This window comes from Azolla caroliniana, unplaced genomic scaffold (genome assembly GCF_043228905.1).
Source record: "Azolla caroliniana isolate FFs.n. ecotype wild unplaced genomic scaffold, voAzoCaro1.0.p SCAF_16, whole genome shotgun sequence".
NCBI lineage: Eukaryota > Viridiplantae > Streptophyta > Polypodiopsida > Salviniales > Salviniaceae > Azolla > Azolla caroliniana.
Window position 1 is genome coordinate 1,835,741 of NW_028230451.1, and position 23,230 is coordinate 1,858,970.

The following is a 23,230-nucleotide window of genomic DNA, read 5'->3' on the forward strand; positions in this document are numbered from 1 at the left end:
AGCAATCTCATGGTTGTACCTAAGGGGAGGTAGGTTATTAATGTCTAGGCCATTTGCAATAAGCCAACTTACCACAATGCTATACCAAGAGCTAATATCTCCAGACTCATATAGCGATCGAGATGCCTCAAAAGCTTGACGAGATATCCTAGCTTGTGCTTGGCTATGCATCCTATGAATAAAAACTACAATTTAGAAAAGTGCTTCTACTAACATTGGGGGTAAAATGAACTCTGTTCTAATAGTGTCATGTGGTACTGTTGATTTGCTTCAAAGAGCAATATTACTAGATGTGTCAACAATATCAACCATGGATATCTATGATGCAATAATTTATAGAGCATGATGGTTATCAATGAACCTCAAAAGTTGTTGAAATTTGAAGATGCTAAATGATGGTTATGTTTAGATTTATTTGGGAGTGTAAAGAATAGGATATGATTCTGTGCATCAGAAGGGATGTGTGTGTGTGTGTGTGTGTGTGTGTGTAGTAGAGAGAGAGAGAGAGAGAGAGAGAGAGAGCACAATGTTATATAGAAAAACAAAGAACTGTATTAACAAGAACAAGAATGAACCAACAACTACAAAAGAGGAGAAGGTGAGAAGGTGCTTATGTAGTCACCTTCTCTCTATATTCTCTCACTACAACCATCCCTTGATAAGGTGGAGACTTAACTACCAACTAAGTATGTGTCATGGAACCTTATGACACACTAGTCACTATACTAGGAGGTGGGGTGTTCACACACTTAGAGTATACTAAGGTGTGTTCCCACACTAGGGAAGTTGAGTTTGATTCTCAACAGGGAGAAATTACAAGATATACCATTGTTGCATGGATCTTTGCAAATGGTGCTCCTTGGTGGATTGGTGGTTAAAGGATGGCACACGCTTGTTACATGTCAATACAAATATATCATATCATCGTGCAATGACGTCATTATCTTTTCTATCACCCAAAGCAAAAAAAAAGTGGTACGTATGTAAGTCAAATACAAGAAGGTGGCAAATATTACAACGTGGTGGAAATTCCCAATTGCCATTTTATGTAAAGGTATTCATATGGAGAGTTAATATTTGGTGGGCTCCCATTAGTTTCAGCCTTAAAGAGATAAGGACAAGGTTCATGTATGTGCTACATTTGCATCATTCCACTTCAGGACATCGCACATAGGTTCATTAAATGTTCTATAGCACATATAATTTGGAAGTACTCATTAAAGATTTGGCAATCTTTAACCCATTGTTATTTGAGGCCTCAACAATGGGTATTTGTTCAATATGTTGAAAATGGTCCAAATGACGAGCTAGAGATATTGTTCTAACTTTTATAAGAATGGGGCTTTCACATTTGATGGTAGACATGGGGTGAGAGCCTGTGTGAAGAAGTTTAAAGGCATTCTCGTGTGGAAATTTTGGATGTTAGAGCATGTGGGGATAATTTCTTATGGGTTTACAAGATGTCTCTTTCCCTACAAGTGGGTTTTACATACAAGTTACAACTAATAGAATCGTGTGCTTTTACTAGAGAGAGAGAGAGAGAGAGAGAATTATCGAGATATGTATGGAGTAACAGAGAGGTGAAATTTTTGGGTCTCAAATCCAAGATACTAGGCTTATCGTCTAACAAATTACCACTAAGGTAAGCCAATGAAAAGAAAAAAATAGAGTGCATGTGAATGTATACATATGTCTATGATAAAGGTCGGCATAGACATGAGGAAGGTCATACTTTAACCATACGGTCCTAATGCCATACAATGAAATAAGTTGGATTTGAACATAGGTCTACATTCTAACAAGAAAAATGCACACAAGCAATGTCCATGCACACACACAAGAGAGTGTGTATGAACCCGAGGATACCGGAAGCAAATGTCTCAGGTTCTAGAGGAGATGGATTAAGCTCGGGAAGGATCTTGTGGATCAATTATGTAGGTGTGGCGAGACACTACACTACGCTACACACACAAACACACATGATGATTCATTTGATGGTTTCGGGGTGTGGATCGAGATGAGACGGGTCCAAGAGTGGGGAAAAGAAAAAGGGGTTTCAAGATTGAAGGCTTTTTTGGTTCTTTTTTTATATGGTATTTTCTCGTGTAGTTCCCCCGGAGCCAGCCAGCGAGAAGGGCTTTCTGGTCACGTGAATCTGACACTTTCTTTTGATGCATAGGCACGTGGTCCTCCACATATACCTATCTATCTATCTATCTATCTAAGACTATACCTTTGTTGTCTTTCTTTACTCCCCATTTATCTGGGTAGTGAAGACCATATTCTTTGTCATGGCCAATAATGTGGTAAGGCTTGCTTTCTCTTCTCCTCCTCACATCTGCAAACAGGGCAACCTGCAGCAACACGCCTCCTCCTCCTCCTCCTCCTCCATGTAACAAACTAATGATTCCATAACTAAACTTTATGTTTTTTTATTATGTTTTCCATTCATGGCTGCTTTGTACTCAAATCACCCCAGAGTTTCATACTTGTCTCATATGAATTCCAGATCCAGGCTCAGCATCCTTCCATCAAGTAGAAGCAAGAAAGCAAGTTACCATTCAAGGACTTTGATGATGGCAGCCGTGGGATCCTCCGAACCTGGTCAAGACTTGAGCGGGCGCGAGGCCCCTATTCTCGTGCCCGACACCGAAGCCACAGTAGGGTCCAAGCCTAAGTCTGAGCAACTCACTCCCCATGACATGTGGACCTGGAACTCTGAAACCCACTGGAAACATTGGCATGGACTTTGGACCATGTACAATCCCCTTGAAGGCCCACACGTTTTGAAGTCTTATAAGTCAGTGAGGTCCTTGTGGCCCGTCGATAAGGACAGGGTTCACCTCTACCATCGCAATCAATGGTATGCCTTCACCGGTTATGAGCACCAGGACATGAATTGGGAGTTTGGTCCTTGGGCTATGTATAAGTATAAGCATAGCTTGCCTAATGGTATTCTGCATCCCAACTCGGCCGATCACCGCATGCTCCAATTTCAAAATGGCGACCTCGGCTGGGTCCAGCTTGCTCTAAAGCCCAATGATCCCAAATGCGTGGTTTTCAATGAGCTTCATTTCATGGCATGTATGTATGTATGTATGCGTGCATGTGTGTGTGTATGTATGTATGTATGATGATGATGTTATTGTTGTGTTCATCAGCTCCAAATGCAAGGATGCCGGTGATCATGGGGTACGATTCAAAAGACCAACTATCAGTTGCATTGATGGTCGAAGAAACAATGGATTCAGACAAAATACCAGACGATTCGTGGAAAGGAACTCTGTGGAAGCATAACTTTGATCCCATAGATGAAAGGAGAGATGAGCCCAAGGGCATTTTCATTGGAAATGAAATGAACCTCACCTCCTCCCTTGTAAGCACCACAAGGGAGGCCCAATGGAAGGGCTACAGAGGGGGCCTAAGTGATGATAATGATGATTATACATTGGTTCATTTGCCAAATCAAGTCACTTTATGTGCTCCCAAAAAGGCTCTTGTTGGGAGATCTCACTCTTACTACGTGTCTTGGGTGGTGAATGAAACTCAAGTAAGAGTTCTTTCAGTGAGTTATTTTGCTAATGGAAGCCTTCACTATGTTAAATCTGGTACCTACAACAAAAGTAGCAAATAATGTGACCTAACCTATATGTATATTCTCAAAGTAGGTCACTATCCCATAATTATTCATGACATTGCAGGGTATATATGCATGATACGAATGATGGCACATGTGTTCGTGCATCATATGCTACCATGTAAAATGTCTACAGATAACGTTCCTTGCTTATGTAGAGTAAAATCTGATATCTTTTTTCTACCTTTGACTCTACTAATCCTCTCAAACCATGCATGTTGATTGATCTGGAATGGATGATGTAGGCTATGACATGAAAAACTATCGAATTATGTCTCTATATGCGAAATTTTGAGCCTCTAAAAAAAATTTTATGATTTTTTTTCAAAATTATTGGTAATAACTTATCTTAGTTGTAAGGAAACAAAACGTTAGTGCAAGATCTTGAGTTCAAGTAAGAAGTTTTACACAACCTTGGTTGAAATATGAGAAACTTTGGGCTTGGATTAAGTGGGACATTTTGTAGAGTGCCAATTAGAGAGATAACTCTTGTACATTGTATGGTCCTCTCTATTGTGAATAGTGGAGAGATTTTGTCCATTGCTTGTTACTCTTTCCTAAATTTCTCTTATAGAGGCTTCAGTGATTACACCAAATGTTGGTTTTGCTAAATTAGAATGAAAATTCATTTAATAATAGACTATGATGTACTAGGCACACAAGGAAGTTAACCAAAATACACATGGGGGGGGGGGGGGGGGGGGGCGGATATCGTGCCTCCAAAGGAAGATGAGTTTGGGTTCCAATTTATGGGAGGACAAATATTTCCCTATGGTAGAGTCAAGTCTTGTATGTTTTGATTCAAAGACAAAAATTGAAGTTGATAAATGGGAAAAGACTTGCAAACATGCTTGATAAAGACTAGGAAGATCTCAACCAACTTGTAGTGTTCTAACATCACATCATAAATAACATCTACTTCTTGAGAGTAAATTGTCAAAGCTTGGAGAAGATGCGGAAGAAGTTGTGCAACACATACAAGAACATAATATCCAACAAGGTCTAGTCCATGCGAAGATTATATTCATTGAACAACTGAAGAGGATGAAGACGAGCTTGAACTTGGGGATGCAAGTTGTTGTTGGGATAAGGTAGAGTGACACCCTTGTAGAGAGTGTGGTAATCACTCATATGTGTATTGATGGATTGAACTAGCATCACCTTATGTAATTTCCACTCACTCCACATTATTAACTCTTAACACCTCAATAGTTAATTTAACACATTTAACTAAATGGCTTACCCTACATCTCAAAACAAATGGACTACTTTATTAGTTGATAAAAACACACACTTACTAACTAAAGAACACCACTCTCAATACAAGGTAGAGATCAAATACTTGAGATAGAAAGTAAGGGTTTGAGGTCCTACTTAGGGTGAGAGTCAAAGCATGAGAGAGAAGGGGGTGCACATATGGAACCAATTTGCCTTTGTCTAGATTACATATTAACTGGAGTATTTCTCGCCGCATCTGGGATTTTGACTGTCTTGGATAACAAAGTATCCACAATTGGCAACGCCTCTATTTTTCAACACCCAAGTTAATGAATGAGGAGTGAATATTACAAATACCCAATTTAATGAATGAATAACTAGTAGGCATATGTTATGTATAGTTTTGGCCATTTCATGTACTATGTACAACGCATTATGGATCCCATGATACTATATTTTTTGTCGTTGCTACCATGAACAAAGAAGGCTTTGCATTTATTTTTGCTATCGCTTTGATATTTATTTTGGAAAAACTGAGATATTGTGTAGAACACATCTCTAATGCTTGGGAGAGCTGCAATAATGGGCTCTTCTACACAAATGTTGGTGCATAGATTTTGGTTAATTTCCTGGATGTCAATAGTCAAAATTTCATTGAGGGTGTAGCACATGGGAGGAGGATGATTAAGGCTCACAACACAATAATGGGCTCTTCTACACAAATGTTGGTGCATAGATTTTGGTTAATTTCATGGATGTCAATAGTCAAAATTTCATTGAGGGTGTACCACATGGGAGGAGGATGATTAAGGCTCACAACACATCATGGTTACCCAAGGACATTTGGAATGGCCCCATGGGCCATGGTTCTTTTTATTAAATAACAATTTCGAAGACTAGACTTGATGTTTAATTAGTCACATTCATTGATCCAAAGTTAGAGTTGAGACTCCTAACTTTCTCTCCCATCGCCTATGGAAACTACTATAGTATTAGCCAAAACCTCTCTTTCTCTTTGAGTAATCAATGCTTAAGCTAGTGTTGACTCAAATAACAAACACATAGGCTTTCTTGCCTAGTTTTAATCTCATTATTCTAAGGTCAAACCAAATTTAAGCTTCTTACTAGAAGGTTAGAGGATTTGTGTTTTGTTTTGCAAGTTACGACATTCGAGGTGGTGTGCATGAAGGGAGAAAAGGACGGAAAAATCAATGTTTTACAAGAGGTCACGATTCTTATTGAAACGGAGAGCATTCTCAAATGTGATCCAAGGTAGTGGAAATTAGTATTAGATGGAAAATAATAACATATTGATTAGTGGATATGGTGATACAAAGTGAAAAACTATGACGTTAAGAAAGAGCACAATGAAGGAGTAACGTTAGTTTATTTGAGAAAAGGGTAAGAGATCTTTCAAAAGTTCATACTGGGAAAAGTTTTATAGCATTCATATAATGCTTTTTGACTCTTTTGCCATGGAACATGGATACTAACATGTTCGTCTAGAAAATGGATAATACTCAATTGTACTAAAAATAAGGTGATGGATTGGTATGGCTTGTTTGTAGATGGCCACTTAACCACATGATGCATTGACGCATGCAATTCAACATACTCAAACATTAGTATGATTAAAAACATTAACAAATATTAGAAATCCCAAGTGTCTAAATTTACATGTTGCACTTTTTGTTCTTTATGTGCCACACAACAATTTATGTAAATCATACTTCAGTTTCAAAGATGACTCCCAAAGGAGAAGAATGACAAATCTCCAATTGCAACACAACAAATCTCCAGTTTCAAAGATGATTCCCAAAGATACTCTCCAAAGGAGAAGAAAGGCAAATCTCCAATAGTAAGGAGACACCAAGCACATATGATTGACATGAAATGCCAAACATCCACATTTTGTTATATTTTTTTGCAATAATCTTTCTTCAGTTGAAAGAAATTCTTGTTCAGCAATCAAACTATCCTTACTGTAAACTACTTAGCCTTTAATTTGAATAAGGTAAGTTTCTGTCATTATCTGTAGAGCACCTGTCAGATTATCCTTCCAACTCATGGCTAGGTTAGGAGCACCGTCCACCACAATGTTTGTTTTGAGCTTCTAACAGAGTACTGCTAACTTCATATTCTCAAATTAATTTGCACATTAACAAATACATAGGCTTTTCCATTGCTCGCATTATGGTACCCAAAATTATGAATTGATTATATTGAACTGTCCAAATTCAATATTCATCCTTCAAAGTGAATTTGACTGTTTTTCTTCCTTTTTAATGTAGCTTTGTTCACCAATCCTTTACACATCTTTAACTGAAAGACATCTCACTAACCAAGTCATACGAGGAGCCTCTTCGAACTGGATCTTTCCTGTCATTATATGTATGCTCAAAAATAGAATTTGATCATAAGACAAACTACGAACAGTGTAATTTCTGGCATCATCGCAATCCCATGGTTGAGCTAGTCGGTTAGAAAGGCATAATAACATGACAAAATATATCCATGTAGCTTCTTTCATAGGTTGCTCAATGAAATACAAAGTATGATACATCATCAATCAGATGCTCAGGTAGTGATCATGCTCTAGCTCTTGTTCATGTTCATGTTATCAGCTATTTGTGCCAGATATTAGATGCCCAAATTTCTTCACCATCTTTCAGAAGGGGGTCTTCGAGGAGCCACTATACATTTCCTTGTGCTATGCTCTCTTGGCAATATTCCATCAGACAGACTATCATTTGCATTAGGCAAATTTTCTCTCTGGCGCCAAACACCACTACTTCTGCCACGCCATTGTTCATTTGTGCGATCAAGATTAACTACACGTTGTGTTTGCTTGTATATCACTTTACCCCCTAACTTATCAGTCTTTGTACTCAAAGATGACATGGCTTTCACAATACCTTCCTTCTTTTGTTTGTTTATCGATGGTCCTCCTGCCTGCTCAGTCTTCCCATCCAAAGAAGCCAAGGTCTTTGCTAAGTAGCTTCCTTCCTTGAAATCACTATGAGTCAGGGTCTTTGCTAAGTAACTTACTTCCTTCAATTCCCTATGGGTGACTGACCCTAGCTGACCCTTTGAGCTCTCTGGAAAAGAGGCTACTTTTTTATTTACTGGGGCACCAGGGGGATTTGGTGATAATCCTCCATCATGAAAAGGCATTTGTATGCACCACTTGCCTTTCAGTGTAACTTCAGATCCCTGCTTTTGAGTACTTACTAGCGGGGGAAAAACACTAACTTCATTTATACCAGATTCAAATGCCACTGGCAGTCTACTATTTACTTCAGGTGAGTTACCCTCTTCATTGGATAGTGGTAGTAGGTTTCCTTTCGGCCGCTTAGTTTTCTTCTGCAGTTCTGCTTGAGCATCTCTATTATTATCCAACTGCAAGCACGCATTGACCTTTTCTTCAATCAGATTTTCCATAGCACTCTTTGCTTCAGCAGAGATACCCTCTTCTATAATCAGAGGAACAACCTTAGTCTTTTCCGTCCTAGTTTTATTCTTGGTCTCACTGAACTCCTCTTCAATTAAATTTTCCATGAAGGGCACCAGATCCTTAGTTCTTTCTTGACGAACATTTTGCAAATGTTGTTTTCTACTCTTTGAATATATACTCATTGATGCCAATTTAATCACTGTGGTTTTCTCCAATGGATTTCTCTTGACTCTATATCGACCCATTTTTGAATGGACTTGTACTAGCCAAGGTTGTAGACCCAAAGTTTGAGATTCTAAAGGCCAGAGAAATATAGCATCAAGCAATTCCGGTAGATCACAATCTGACCATAGGTTATGGAGCATATCAGCAGCAGATTTGAAAGCTTTGAAAATCATATTAGATGAAGTTCTTTGTACAGATCTTGCACAGTTCTCCGCACGATCGAACGGGTCCTCAACCTACACACATGATGCCAGGACAAAGGATTATGCGTACAACCATTATAATTCTTTAACCAAAGGTGGAAAACATTTATAAAGCAATTGCATACAGTCATTGCAAATTGCTTGTTCCTCCAATCTGTGCATGTTGAGGCCCTATCACCCCATTTTCCACTGAAAGTACAGACAGCCAAGCCTTCTCTCCAGAGCTCTGTTACTGCTGAAAACTACAAGAATCAGCAGTTTTTTTAGTAATGCGTTACATTAAGGGTACAAAACCTCAATGTGAGATGAAAAACATACAAGAATAAATTACAATGGAATAACCAGGAGATCACCATATCTGTCTCATGATTACAAATATTCAAAGAAGAGGATACATATATGCTCCTCTACATTGTTTGAGGCATAGAAAGAATGTAGAGATTAAGACTGGGTCTCTTACCCTTTTAATGAAAATAATGTCGTATTCTTTAGTTTTAAAATCTGTATGAGCAATATATTCCAAACTAGAATATTGTCCGTACACCAAATGTAGACAAGAAACATACTCATGCCAATGGGCTTGTAATGTGAAAGGGCAAGAGCTATCATGTAAATCCAATTTAGGGCTAACATTAGGTCCTCATCCTCTCCCCTTTGCGTCCACTAAGGGCTGCTTTCCTCCATGTAGCTTTTTTACACTAATTAATTGGGATGTACATGTCTTTTACTCATCAATGATCTATTTAATTGAGACATTGCATATGTTTTCTCATATAATAATTATCTATTAAATTAAGACAAACATATTTCTTAATTGGTGTAGTTTAGGGGTGTGTTAAAGTTAATTTATCGTATAAAGAAGCCTTTGAGGCTTCCTCCGTTGTATGGAGTGTACAGATAGGTGCTTTTATGTGTTAAAGTATGACATGTTCTTTGCGACTGTGGACTGCTCAATTCATACTCTCCCCCTTTACTTTCCTAACTCTCCCACTTAATTGATAATTATGCAGATAGTTCATATCTAGTAACAGTTTTCTTTTTAACTGCAAGCAAGCAAAAATGGTAGAATGTCAATTGACCTGATGTGGTCTACGATATAACATGGCTATTACACACTTTGAACCTGATTTCAACAAAGTCCTAGTCATGGTCTAATTGATTGCTGAGACCACATAAACTCAACAGGTCACAACCTTTGGATCTGATGGACATTAAAATATAGAGTATAAATAATGAATATTGCAATTTAAACAAAAGACAGGCTAGCATCTTCACCAAATACGGAATCTCTGCAGTTGACAACTTTTTTTATATGTCGTGCTAATATTAACATCGCTAGACCAAACTAACAATTTCATATAGAACATAAATAAAACAAACGGTAAAGATCAAGGAGAAGAAGAAAATTAGAACATCCCACCAACATAGTGCCATGTACGCATACATAACGATCCAAAGCATACCTGGTTAAAAAATGATGTGAACAGCTCTGCAACAGTGCTTTTGTTCTGCCTGCCAAACTCTTCTATGATGAATGGCTGGATTTTCCTCCAACAATCATCCAAAACCTTCTCAGCACAATTCCGTGGATCTACGCATAAATTAATCTTAATAATACTCCAAAATTCCAACACACATGAGCATCTGTAAAGCATACTTATCATACTTGCCTGATAACTGTCTAGCAACATCTTCATCTAAAAGTGCATTAAGTGGAGGTAATATTGGTGGTGAACGTGTCTGAAATGTACATCACCAGCATATATCATGAAAAAAATTCATATGGACTGATGCTAAACCGAAATATATACTTCTAATGTTAATATGTTGGTTTTCACAGATTACTTGCAAATGGAAGATAGCAAGCAAGCACAATGCAAATGAGTTCAATGTGCCCGCCTTTGGATCATTAATGTGATTTGCCTTCGCCCAGAACTTAACCTACAAGAATCAATTTAGCATTTAACATGTGCTTCATATTTGAAAGTATTCTAAGTTAACACAGAAATGTCAAAGATAATTGATTACCAGAAAAATCAAATCACGACACCTTGAATCTATCTCACCAATCCAGCGCAATAACCGTGACTTTAGTACAGCCACATTATTATGAACTGATACGTCGCATGATATATTATATTGCATATCTTCAAAGCTAACGAGTGGCACACGTGCACCTGGAACTAACATAACTTTCCGGCAAGGAGCTAAGAAAAAGTATGCAGCCATGAGGTTAGATGCTTAACAAAACCCGGCTTCCAAAATTAACCCTCCTTACAAAGCAAGATGATATAAAGACAATACACCTCATAAGATTCTTTCCTCGACAATTGAAACAAAACTTTCAAGTTCCACAACAATCAAGTCTTATGTGTATGTTTATATGAAAATTAAATGTGTATATACTTGTATGCATAGAAGTATGTTCTGTCATGGACACAAAAGGCCAATAACAAAAAATAAGACAAGTGCCAAAGTGTAATGAGCCACCTTTATATATCACATTATTCATGAAGGAACGTAGAATTTTGACTTTTTCTCTTTTGCTGATCTTTTCAAACACATACTTGTTGGACAACTCTAAAGATAGATCCAAATCTGCCCATCGAGAATAGAAATTGGATTCAAAGGACCCAAACGCACTAAGTCTTGCTCCTGCATTAGATAACAAACAGCAGCCATACATATATGAGTGTATTATATATGTATATACATATAAAAAATATGACAACCGCCAACTAGTTTGCCCTATTCATATCAATGCTAAAATGTGGATGCAAACTGGGAAGTCAAACCTAACCAACATGTGCACTGCCTTAGGAGAAATATATACACGCATAAGTAAAGACTTTGCTAATTCCATATAACTTTCAGAAACTTGCCTTGGTAATTCTCCATATTAGTAATTGCTGATGACAAATTATTGAGAATGTTCAACCTTGCTAGATAGTCAGCTTCCTTTGGCTGGAGTTCAAAAGCAAGGTCATCAAGAAAGCCCTGAAATTCACATATTAATTCACTTTGACATGCTCCTGTATTATACTGCCTCTGAGACTCCATTTCAACAGCTCGCATAGGCAAATATGATGCAACAGTATCATCATCACTAAGACCTGTCGAATAGCACATTAACCAATTAAGCATAAAGCAGAAGATACTGAGATGGATCAGTGTCAAACACTTACATAGTTCATCACCAACTATTCCAAATTCAAACTCCATTTCTACAATTTTAAGTTTGCAGACAAAATGGCAGTCTGATTGATGGACTACAATGATTGATCAGATTCTGATTTGATATTCCAGTCAATAGCGTTCCTGCAGCACAAAATAGAACGTGCCAAGATAATCACTAGAACCAGGAAATGATAAGTTCAATTTAGCCACGTTTACAGATTTTTAAGACTTCACACTAGTTTTCCAAATACATTCTGCACGAGCTTCTGTATTTCTAGTTCTTGGAAGTCCAGCATAATTAACGTACAAAAAGGTACACATGCTTATGAAAATAATCCTATGATCCTTATGTATGGTTTATATGTACAATTATGATTGTCGGATATTAGGATAGAGACTGAGGTGAATTTATTGTAGACACTTTATCGCTTCATACTTATGTTTCTAAGTAGATTTATATGCATATGTACATTGCATTACGTATATACACAACCATGTCGATGGATCTTAAAAATGGCAGAGAAAAACAGAGAAATGGTGGATGGCCTTCAGATACATGAAATTTTAACAAGTTATACTACTTTTCCAGCAGATTATGTAGATGTGTTTGCAATCTGTTTACACGTACAGACATATGTGCATATGTATGTAGGTAGGTAAGTATGTATATACGTATGTATGCATGCATGAATTTGTTAAGACTCTTGCACTTATGCATTATATGAGGAACACAAATGTGTGTGTATATGCAAATAATGCCCGTGGATACAAGACTATAAGATATACTTATGACACAAATGGGATGTAATGCATATGTAAACGCAACAGAAAAGTGAGGTTCGTTTTACGAATCAAGCAGATGTTGAGATATCCTACAGAGAGAGGAAATACGTGCTAATTGTGAGCATGCCTTCTGTAACGTAGGATTCCTGGTAAAGCTGAAAATCAGCCGGCATACATAGTGAGCAGAGATTAGGGCAGATTCTGTATTACTTCAACACAAGGGAAAAGGCGACAGATGAAAGAATTTAACCTGTTGATCACTCGCCTCTGAGACAACGTCGAGAATACCATGGATTCTAAGGGCAATACCTCCCCGCCTTCTGTCGTTACAGTGCTTCTTCGTCTTCGTCAGAACAACGCATGGATTCCTTCCTCCTTGCTTTCGGTCGTTTCTTTCTTCCGGCGAAAGGGGGGAAGGCCATTGGCCGGCCGCCGGTAAATCTCTATGTATTTGTTGGCCGGCCAAAACTTGGTTAGCCCTCGGGGCCTCGACGGACGGACGGACGGACAGATAGACTCACTGATCGGACATCCATGCTCGTGTTTGTTGAACAAAGTCCTCGGACACTGAACAACCACTATTGTGCCTCTCATGCAAAAAAACTCTAGAGGGGCGCCGATCAAACCGCTCCTCGGAAAATCCACACCCGATTGATGAGCTACGTAAATTGTTTGTAAGTTTCCCGAGGAATGGAAGTAGGTATGCTATGTAAGATCTTTCTAACCAATGAAGATCCAATCAATCGCAAAGAGGTATTGCTTTGCATTTGGTTCAGTTACTCAATGCACAGACTAAAATACTTGTTGATGTTGCTAATATGTCACAAAAGCATTTGTCCGAAAACAATTCAATACAAATATGAATCACTTGTGGAAATCCATCTTGAGGTGGCATAATCTCCCTAGTCATTATCTCATTAGACAATCAGACACAGTCCCCTACATCGGATCGATCGAACAAAGCATCCCCAATAAATAAAACGAGCTTTTCTAACTTACCAATTGCTTGGTTATGTTGAAGTCTTCTTATCTTCTCAAATTCATAAGAGTAGGTCAACTTCTACTTAACACTTTCCCAGATAAAGAAGTAAAATGTCTTTTACATATCACAATATTAATAAGACTATATTTGAAGTTTTTTGAACAAATGAATCACAATGTTACATCACTAGGTATATTTAATCATTGACTCTCTTTGTTAGTCATAGCGTAAACCTTAAGTCTCCATCGTAAGCGTTTGAGCTCAACTTCTTGTACATGGGTGTGGTTAATATCTTCATTTCATTAATAAGAGTTGTTGTCATTGTTGATTTCTTGTGTGGACCTTCCTTTAATTCAATGAATGTGGTAACAAAGGTTAACACTCTTTCATTAATGTAGTCGTCATTTTTTTATCATGTATAAGCATCATATCATGAAGGTGATTTGTTAGCTAGTTCCCTCTATTGGCATGCTTGGGAGCGGTTAGCCCCTTATCTCCCTTATCTAGCCAACACAATTTGTTTGCCAATGGGACTCTCATCATATGTTAAATAGGTTACATGGATAATTACTTTAACAAGACTCACTTGAAAATTATGACTTGAGTAATATTTCTAGTGCCACATTCTTGGGAACATGCTTCAAAATCATTGGTATGACAAGAAATGTAAAGAATTGTATTAACAACTTCATACAAATGTAAACCTTGGGAGATTACACAACAAATAACTTATGAGGAAACAGAATGTTGGGACTTATGCATGCTACCTCTTCATGAGCAATGACTCAACCATTTGTAGAAACATACCCACGTTGACTCTCCAACATTCTATCTTGACCCTATCAAGAGGATAAAGTGAAGTCATGGATGCCTAAGCATATCTAAGAATTAGTTTACAAGCACGAACAAGTGCTTCTCTACAACTCAAGCGACTGAAGATCCACTCAAGGACATGAAGCTATAGCCATTCTAGAACAGCGCCACCATCCATACTTCCAACATATCTATGGCAGCTCTATGGCATGCCCCACTATAAAGATAATTTCATGAACTTCTTCAATGATGGATTCATATAGAGATTGAGGTACTTGAACAGTCTACATGCCCCATACTGCACGTAAAGCAATTGGCCAATCAGAGTTTCCTCCCAGCAACTAGAGATGAAAGCAAGATCAGCAATAAGCATACCTAGAGCTGAAAGATTTTGCAGATTATGTGTACATTATGTTTATGAATAGAGAGACTCCATGTTGGCTCTTTCCTTTCATTATGTGTATGCTCAAAAATAGAATCAGGACATCTTGCAAAAGACTATGGATCATTCCAAGCCCATGGTCAAACTAGTTGGTAAGAAATGCATAATTATACAATGAAATGTCCATATAGCTTCTTTCATCAGTACCACAAGCCTCCAATAATGAAATACAACTTATGATACAGTAATCAGTTATACAAGTGTTCTTGATCAAACACCACTACTTGTGCCATAATTTGAACGCTGTTGTTCATTTGTGCGATTGAGTTTGACTACACGTTGTCTTTGCTTGTATATCACTTTATGCCCTGCCTCATCAGACTTTGTACCCGAAGACGACATGGGTTTCACAATACCTTCTTTCTTTTGTTTGTTTATCGATGGTCCTCCTGCCCGCTCAGTCTTCCCATCCAAAGAAGGGAAGGTCTTTGCTAAGTAGCTTCCTTCCTTGGACTCACTATGAGTCAGGGTCTTCGCTACGTAACTTGCTTCCTTGAATTCCCTATGAGCGACAAACCTCGGCTGGGCCTTTGAACTCTCTGGGAAAGTTGCTCCTTGTTTATTTACGTGGGCACCAGGGGGCTTTGGTGATAATCCTCCATCTTGAAGTGGCATTTGTATGCACCGCTTGCCTTTAAGTGTGGTTATATTTTTATCTTGAACCTCACGTCCCAGCTTCTGAGCACTTACTAGTACAGGAAATGTATTAGCTTCATTTACGTTAGGTTCTGATCTCTCTTTTGTTCCAACATTTTCTACCTTTACGGATTTTGCCTCATTCAGAAAGCCAAAGGTTTGCAGTTGAAAGCATCGAATTTCCTCTTTTTGCACACTATTTTCCATTTTCGACATCTCAATCAACGTAGAATTACGCTTATGTAGACTTAGGATTTCTCTTTCGGAACCTGTGTCCAAATCATCACAAATGGTTTGGTTACTAGCTACCTTCCTTTCATAAGGATATTCACAATCTCTTGAAGTATCTTTCCTTCCTTTCAATATTGCTCTCATCCTTTCTGCTCGTTCTTTGCCATTTTGATTCTTTTCATTTGTAATCTTCATCTCTAGCTGAGAAACTACTGTTTCCAACTCTATCACTGTGTTTTCAAGTTGAGAAATAGTGATCTCCTGTGCCTTCACTTTGACTTTTTCCAGCTTCAACTTTGATATGAGGTCTATATTTTCCTCCCCAAGTTCCTTCAAATCACTTTCGCGTTCTTCAAGATCTTTCGTAACAACATCTACCATATTCTTTAGAGCTTCATTTGCTATTTTTAGCCCTGTAATATCCAACTCATGAACTAAGTTAGTATCTTCCAATTCCATCTTTCCCTTCAATAACTTTTCAAGCTCTTGTTCTTTTGCAAAGACCTTGTTTTCTAATATCTCATTCTTGCGTATTTCTTCTGAAAGCGTCTTCTTTAGTACATAAAGCTCTTGCTTCACAGATACTCTCTTCTTTACTTGAGCTGAGTTACCCTCTTCATTGGGCAGTGGAAGTACCTTTCCTTTCAGCCTTCTAGCTTTCTTCTGTAGTTCTATTTTAGCTTCTCCATTATTATTCAGCTGTGAGGACAGACTGAAATTTTTTTCAATGGGATTTGTCGCAACATTCTTTACTTCAGCAGAATTACCCTCTATACTGGTCAGTGGAACTACTTTCTTTTTACCTGTCCTAATTTCATTCTTGGCCTCTACTTTACCTTCTCCATTATTATCCAACTGCAAGCACCCCCTCAATTCTTCTTCAATGGGATTTTCTACAAATGGCACCAGCTCCTTGGGTTTTCCTTTATGAGCATTTTTCGAGTATTTGCTGTTTGATGTCAATTTAACCGCTCTGGTTATCTCAAATGTATTTCTTTTGACTCTATATACGGTTGTTTTTGAATGAACTTGTGAGAGCCAATGTTGTAGACCCAAAGATTGAATGTTTAAAGGCCAGCAAAATATAGCATCAAGCAATCCTGGTAGATCACAAACTGACAACGGATTATAGAGCTTATCAGCTGAGGATTCAAAAGCTTTGAAAATCATACTAGATTCTGCATCTTGTACAGATCTAGCACAGTTCTCAGCACGATCAAATGGGTCTTCAACCTACGCACATGCCAAAACAAAGTATTCTTGAGAACAATCATCATGAAACTTTAACCAAAGATGAACAATAATTATAAAGCATGTTAAATAGCAGTAGAGGGATAACATACAGTCATTGCAAATCCCTTGCTTCTCCACTTTGCACATGTTGAGTCTCTATCACCCCATTCTCCCGAGAAAGTACAGACGGCCAAACCTTGTCTCCAAAATTCTGTTACTACTGAAAACTATGAAAAACCAGCAGTTTTTTTGTGATACGTTACATTATTGGTAGACAACTAGATTGAGATAAAATCACACAAAAATAAATTACAACACGAAATGACTAGGAAATCATTATATATCATGTCTAGAAACATAGAAAGAATATAAAGATTACGATCAGATCTCTTACACTCCTTCCTAACCCTCCCCCTTTATTCGTAAACTTGTGGATAGTGCATTTTCTGTTATGTTTATATTCCTAACTGCAAGCAATTATCACAATGGATCTAATGTAGTATAACATATAGCTATTACAGATTTCGAACCAGATTTCCACAAAGTGGTAGTCATGTTCTAATTACTGCTAAGACCAAACATACTTGGCAGCTCACTCTTCTGGATCCAATGCAGATTAGAAGTTTGAGTATCATAGAAAACATTGCAAAACATTGAGTACGAACAATGTGTGTTGCAGCTTAAAAGCTGGCTCCAATAGCATACTAATACATGGGTATGGCAATGAATATTGCAGAACATTGCGTAAGAACAATGAATATTGCAGCTAAAATGCTAGACCTGATGCAAATTAATTTATATTGAGAACAAACAATGAATATTGCAGCTAAAATGCTAGACCTGATGCACATTAATTTATATTGAGAACAAACAATGAATATTGCAAAACATGGAATAAGAACAATGAATATTGCAGCTAAAATGCTGGATCTGATGCACATTAAAATATTGAGAACAAACAATGAATATTGCAAAACATAGAATAAGAACAGTGAATAATGCAGCTTAGACACATTAACTGAATGAACCAAAAAGAGAGACAGACAGCTCCAACTACATAAGGAATCTCGTGATAGCACTTCAACACAGCATCCCCAAATTAAGAGTTCCAGACACAACATAAATAAAATAAAGGATAAAGACCAATATAAGAAGAAAAAATAGACCCACCAACAGGGAACCATGCATGCATAAGTACACAAAGCAAACCTGGTTGAAAAAAGATTTGAACAGTTCTGCTACAGTGCTTTTATTCTGGTCACCAAACTTTCGTATGATGAATGGCTTGATCTTCTCCAAACAATCATCCAGAACCTTATCAACACAATTCCGAGCACCTAAATACGCATTAACTTTAATAACGCTCGAAAAATACATCACCATCTGCAAAGAACACTTATCATACTTGCCTAATAACTGTCTAGCAACATCTTCATCCAAAATGGCATTAAGCGGTGGTAATATTGGTGGTGAACGCGTCTGGAATGTATATCATCAGCATAACTTGAGAAAATTTCACGTGGTCGGATCCTAAAGCCAAATTTCTAATGTTTAAATGTCACTTCATGGCTTACTTGTAAATGGAAGATCACAAGCAAGCATAACGCAAATGAGTTCAATGTGCCCGCCTTTGGATCATTTATGCAATGTGCCTTGGCCCAGAACTTAACCTACAAGAGTAATTTTTGCATTTAAAATGTGCTTCATAAGCGAATGTATCCTAAGCTAATTCAGGAATGTCAGAAATAATTGTTTACCAGAAAAATCAAATCACGACACCTTGAATCTATCATGCCAATCCAGCGGAGCAACCGTGATTTTAGTACAGCCGCATCATTTTCAACTGATACATCACATGAAATGTTATGTTGCATATCTTGAAAGCTAATAATTGGCACACGTGCGTCTGCAACTAATATCGCGTTCCGACCCAGACCTAGGAAAAGCATAGACTAATGAGGTTAGGTGCTTGATCTCTGGCTCTTTTTCAAGGTTTTCCCTCCTCTAGCACGACGAGATAAAGACAATATATCATGGACACAGAAGCCAATTAATAATAATAAATAAGACAAGTGACAAAGTGTAGGGAAGCACCTCTACGTATCACATCATTCAAGAAAAGCTGTAGAACTTTGATTTTTTCTTTCTTGCTGATTTGCTCAGAGGCATATCTGTTGGACAGCTCTAAAGACAGGTCCAAATCTGCCCATCGAGAAAAGAAATCGTACTCAAAAGACCCAAATGTATTTAGTTTTGATCCTGCATTTAAACATAGGATCAATTTTAGCTGACACAGGAAACGGAATTCACAATATGTGTGTACATCACAAGAAGCAACAACCAATTATTCCTTCTTATTCGTATCAATGCTTAAACGTATGCACAGACTTAGGGGCCAAATCCAACTAGTCAAGGAGAAAAAGCTACATATCTATACAAATACTGTATTAATTCCTTGTAAATTTCAGGAACTTGCCTTGCCAATTCTTTGTATTATCCATCGCTGATGTCAAATTATTGAGAATTTCCAACCTTGCTTGATAATCAACTTCCCCTGGCTGGAGTTCAAAAGCAAGGTCATGAAGGAAATCCTGAAATTTGCATATTAATTCATTTTCACATGCTCCTATATCACACTGCCTCTGAGACTCCATTTCAACTGCTCGCATAGGTAAATCTGATGCAAGACTACTAAGACCTGTATGGTAGAACATTTGCCAATTAAGTAGATACAGAAAGCAGAAGATACAGAAGTGGATCCATGTCAAATACTTACATGATTCATTGCCAGCTATGCCAAACTCAAAATCCATTGCTACAATTTTTAGTTTGCGAACATAATGACAGTCCAATGGTGGATAATGACAATTCTTCCGATGGCGATCTGATATCCTGAGCTATACCATTCCTGAGGCACAAAGAATCACCAAAGAGATAAACCGGGAAATGATAACAAAGCAATTTGGCCATGTTTACACATTTTGAAGACATCTCACTACTTTTTCACGTGGGCCCTAGAAGTGTTTCTGCATAGGTCGCATATTTGAGTTTCTCCATAATGCGTGTACAGAGTATACATGCTTATGCACGTGGCCTTTAATCTATATGTATGGTTTAGAGCTAGTACAGGATAACAAACTGCAGCGCATTTCTTGCAGATGTCTTATCACTTCATACCGGTTTTCCGAGAAGATTTATATGCATATGCACGTTGAATTATGTATGTGTACAATTATGTTCATGAATGTTATGACTAGAAAAGAAAAACCGAGAAAATGCAGAGGGCATTCCAGCACGTGAAGTTTAAAGAGATATATTACTTTTCAGGCAGATTATATATGTGCGTATCAAATGCATTTGCAAGTATGTACGTATATGTCTGTGTTAATTGTCAAATATCCGTTTTTATTACAAACTTTTGAGAAAAGTCTGTAGGACAAAGATGTAAATACCCAAATGTAAAAGAGGCATAACGCCATTGAATAAGTATTTAGCTCTTCGTCTTCACTTTCCATCCTAAGCCTGATTTTAGTTTTTTCTTTTCTTTCTCTCACCTTCATTAAGCCTTGACTTCAACTTAAGCTAGAAGCACAGATCCTAAGTTGCCATGTTAGGTATTTGAGCTTAATCTTCATTGAGCACGGTTAGTTTCATCCAGTTAATAAGAGTGTGGTGTTGGTATATAGATTTCTCATGTTTTCTTTACTAGTTAAGTAATTAATTAGCTTAAATATCATAGACTAAGTCTGTCATGAACACGTTTATTAGCTATTTTAGTTGTTAGATTGGGTACGAGAAGACGTCTTGCAGCTGATCTAGTTCACTCCATCAGCACTTTGCAACAACTAACCAACGAGGCATATTTCATGATATGGTAAGAAGGAAGGACCCTTTTTTCTTGACATTCAATCTCTTTGCACTTATTCACAGTATAAGATAAACATTAAGGTATGACCAGACCCTTTTAACTTCACAAATCTGTTTATACTTATGCTATAAGCAAATTATGCTTCATCGATACAAGACTATAGCATGTAATATGTATGCATGAAGTGTATGTACATAGATAGGATGTCAGGCATATAAATGCCACTTTTATACAGGTGAAACAGAGAAGTGAGGTTCGTTTTACAAATCAAGCGATTGTTGAGATTCTCTACACACACACACAATGTGTGTGTGTGTGTGTGTGAATGTGCCATAATTGTGCGTATTAAATTGTTTACAATAAGTTTCCAGTAAACCTCTAAATCAAACGGAATACAGAGTGAAAGAAATTAGGGCAGATCCCATACTATTTCAACACAAGGGAAAAGCGGTAGATCATAGAGAGAACCCGTTGATCACTCACCTCTAAGAAGACGATGAGATACCAAGGGTTCTAGGTGCTTCTTCTTCTTCTTCGATTTCTTCTTCTTCTTCTTTCTTCTTCTTCTTCTTCTCCTTCTTCTTCTGAACAGCAACAAGCCTGGATTCCTCCTTTCTTTCAGTCATTTCACCTTTAGTTATTCGTTCTTTCTTCGACTTATTCGTTTCTTTCTTCTCCGTCTCCTTCTCCTTCAGGCTTCCGGCTTCCGGCTTCTTCAACATAAAGCGTGGATTCCTCCTTTCTTTCTGTCATTTCACCTTTACTTTTCATCTTTCTTCGACTTATCCCTTCTTTCTTCTTCGTCTTCCGTCTTCTTTAACATAAAAGAAGCATGGATTCCTCTGATCTGTCGGTGTTTTCTTCTCCTCCTCCGGAAAGGATTATGGGCTCTTTCTTCCTTTTAACCTATCGGAAATCGGTGTCACCTGGTCCCCAAGTCAAACACCTTAGGTCAAGTCAAGGTCAGACTTCTGGTCGAACATCCATGCTTATGCTCCGCCTCTAATCCTCAGACCCCCCGGTAAACTAAGTTATGGATGATATGTTTTCTAGGCAATTTAAGTGACGAGCATTGCATTCTTCTACCGAATAAGTTATTGTGGGCCACAAATAATTCGTTTACAAGCTAAGTTTCTTATCTGAAATCCACATTGATGTTTTGCAATAAGTCTTTGGTTGTGAAAAACATGAACAAATTACCTGTGAAGATCCATGACAACAAGCAATTGAGATATGTAATGTAAGATCTTACCCATGAAGATCCAATCTACATATATCATTAGCTTATTGCTTTGCATTTGGCTAGGTTTCTTCTAAAATGGACTAAAACCCCATGTTGCTATTTACTAATATGCACAAAATCATTGGTTGGCAAACAATGTGATTAAAAAAGGAATCACCTTTGGCAATCTATTTTGATGTGGCATGCATGATAAATGACAAAGGAAATTACGTCAATAGACAACCAAAAGCCAACACATCCTCAATTCATAATAAGGGCTTTTCCAATTGACAAATGGATTTACATACTATGGTCATGGTTAGACAATGTTCTACCTTTCAATTGTGGCATGATGGCATATAACAATATCATAACACGTAAGGGTATATCAACTTCCGATGCTGAGAATGTACATCTTAGTTGACTATTTACTTTTAAGAGAAAGAAGCAATCCGTCTTTAACTTGTAATGGTATTCAATCAATTATGTTTGAAGTTTGTTCAACAACGTTGCATATTAAATATATTGTTATTGCATTGAAGGATTAATTGTACAATGCTTTTATGTATTAGGACAAAAGGAAATTTGGCCTTGACGTTGTCAACAGGTATGGGTACGTTGTAGGAGGAAGGTGTCAAGTATCATTGCATTCATGAGATGATTGAATACGGGTATTTTGTAGGAGGAAGATGTCAAGTATCATTGCATTCATGAGATGATTGAATACGCTTGTCACAAAGTTGCAAGTCAATAACCTTTGCTAATTGATTTGTTTGGAAGCTTTGGAAGTCAATACACATTAATAGCTTATAAATGCTTATAACTAAGAAATAAAATGTACACAAAATAAGGCTGTTGTTTAAACTTTAAACATGCCATTGCATGATATCACTTTTCTAAACTCCAACCGAACATTGCAAAACTAATAGATAGAGAAAATTTTAAACAACTCTTGTTTCTAAAGTCTGGGGATTCTAGTATATTCAATTGCCGAAACAAGTCACAAGCATCTCAATAATATGAAATTTCGACCCTCAAAAGAGAGCTTTTTTACAAGTATAGAAGTTAAATCTATTCGTTTGACCTTCAAAAGGCCATTTTAGAAT

General features: G+C 37.5%; 3 protein-coding genes across 5 annotated transcripts; 1 reads left to right on the forward strand and 2 right to left on the reverse strand.

Moving 5' to 3' along the window:
* Positions 1 to 2,268: 2,268 nt before the first annotated feature.
* On the forward strand, positions 2,269 to 3,820 carry LOC147853507 (uncharacterized). Its single transcript, XM_087332622.1, has 3 exons — positions 2,269 to 2,392; positions 2,510 to 3,084; positions 3,162 to 3,820. The coding sequence occupies exons 1-3, from the start codon at positions 2,292 to 2,294 to the stop codon at positions 3,632 to 3,634; spliced, it is 1,149 nt and encodes a 382-aa protein (XP_087188748.1). The 5' UTR covers positions 2,269 to 2,291; the 3' UTR covers positions 3,635 to 3,820.
* Positions 3,821 to 6,744: 2,924 nt separating this feature from the next.
* On the reverse strand, positions 6,745 to 13,084 carry LOC147853508 (uncharacterized). 2 transcript variants are annotated; one of them, XM_087332379.1, is made up of 10 exons: positions 12,948 to 13,084; positions 11,923 to 12,055; positions 11,620 to 11,850; positions 11,228 to 11,392; positions 10,766 to 10,944; positions 10,583 to 10,678; positions 10,408 to 10,477; positions 10,201 to 10,328; positions 8,863 to 8,979; positions 6,745 to 8,770 (listed from the first exon to the last, which is right to left on the reverse strand). In XM_087332379.1, the coding sequence occupies exons 2-10, from the start codon at positions 11,957 to 11,959 to the stop codon at positions 7,514 to 7,516; spliced, it is 2,280 nt and encodes a 759-aa protein (XP_087188505.1). In that variant the 5' UTR covers positions 11,960 to 12,055; positions 12,948 to 13,084; the 3' UTR covers positions 6,745 to 7,513. The 2 variants fall into 2 exon arrangements, with proteins under 2 accessions (XP_087188505.1, XP_087188506.1); XM_087332380.1 differs by having other exon boundaries at positions 12,963 to 13,060.
* A 1,913-nt stretch (positions 13,085 to 14,997) lies between these two features.
* On the reverse strand, positions 14,998 to 21,754 carry LOC147853509 (uncharacterized). 2 transcript variants are annotated; one of them, XM_087332377.1, is made up of 11 exons: positions 21,623 to 21,754; positions 21,386 to 21,573; positions 19,811 to 19,942; positions 19,511 to 19,732; positions 19,129 to 19,293; positions 18,792 to 18,970; positions 18,609 to 18,704; positions 18,444 to 18,513; positions 18,244 to 18,371; positions 17,145 to 17,261; positions 14,998 to 17,034 (listed from the first exon to the last, which is right to left on the reverse strand). In XM_087332377.1, exons 3-11 carry the CDS (start codon positions 19,845 to 19,847, stop codon positions 15,145 to 15,147), a joined length of 2,904 nt encoding a protein of 967 aa, XP_087188503.1. In that variant the 5' UTR covers positions 19,848 to 19,942; positions 21,386 to 21,573; positions 21,623 to 21,754; the 3' UTR covers positions 14,998 to 15,144. The 2 variants fall into 2 exon arrangements, with proteins under 2 accessions (XP_087188503.1, XP_087188504.1); XM_087332378.1 differs by lacking the exon at positions 21,623 to 21,754 and having other exon boundaries at positions 21,371 to 21,389.
* Between the last annotated feature and the right edge of the window lie 1,476 nt (positions 21,755 to 23,230).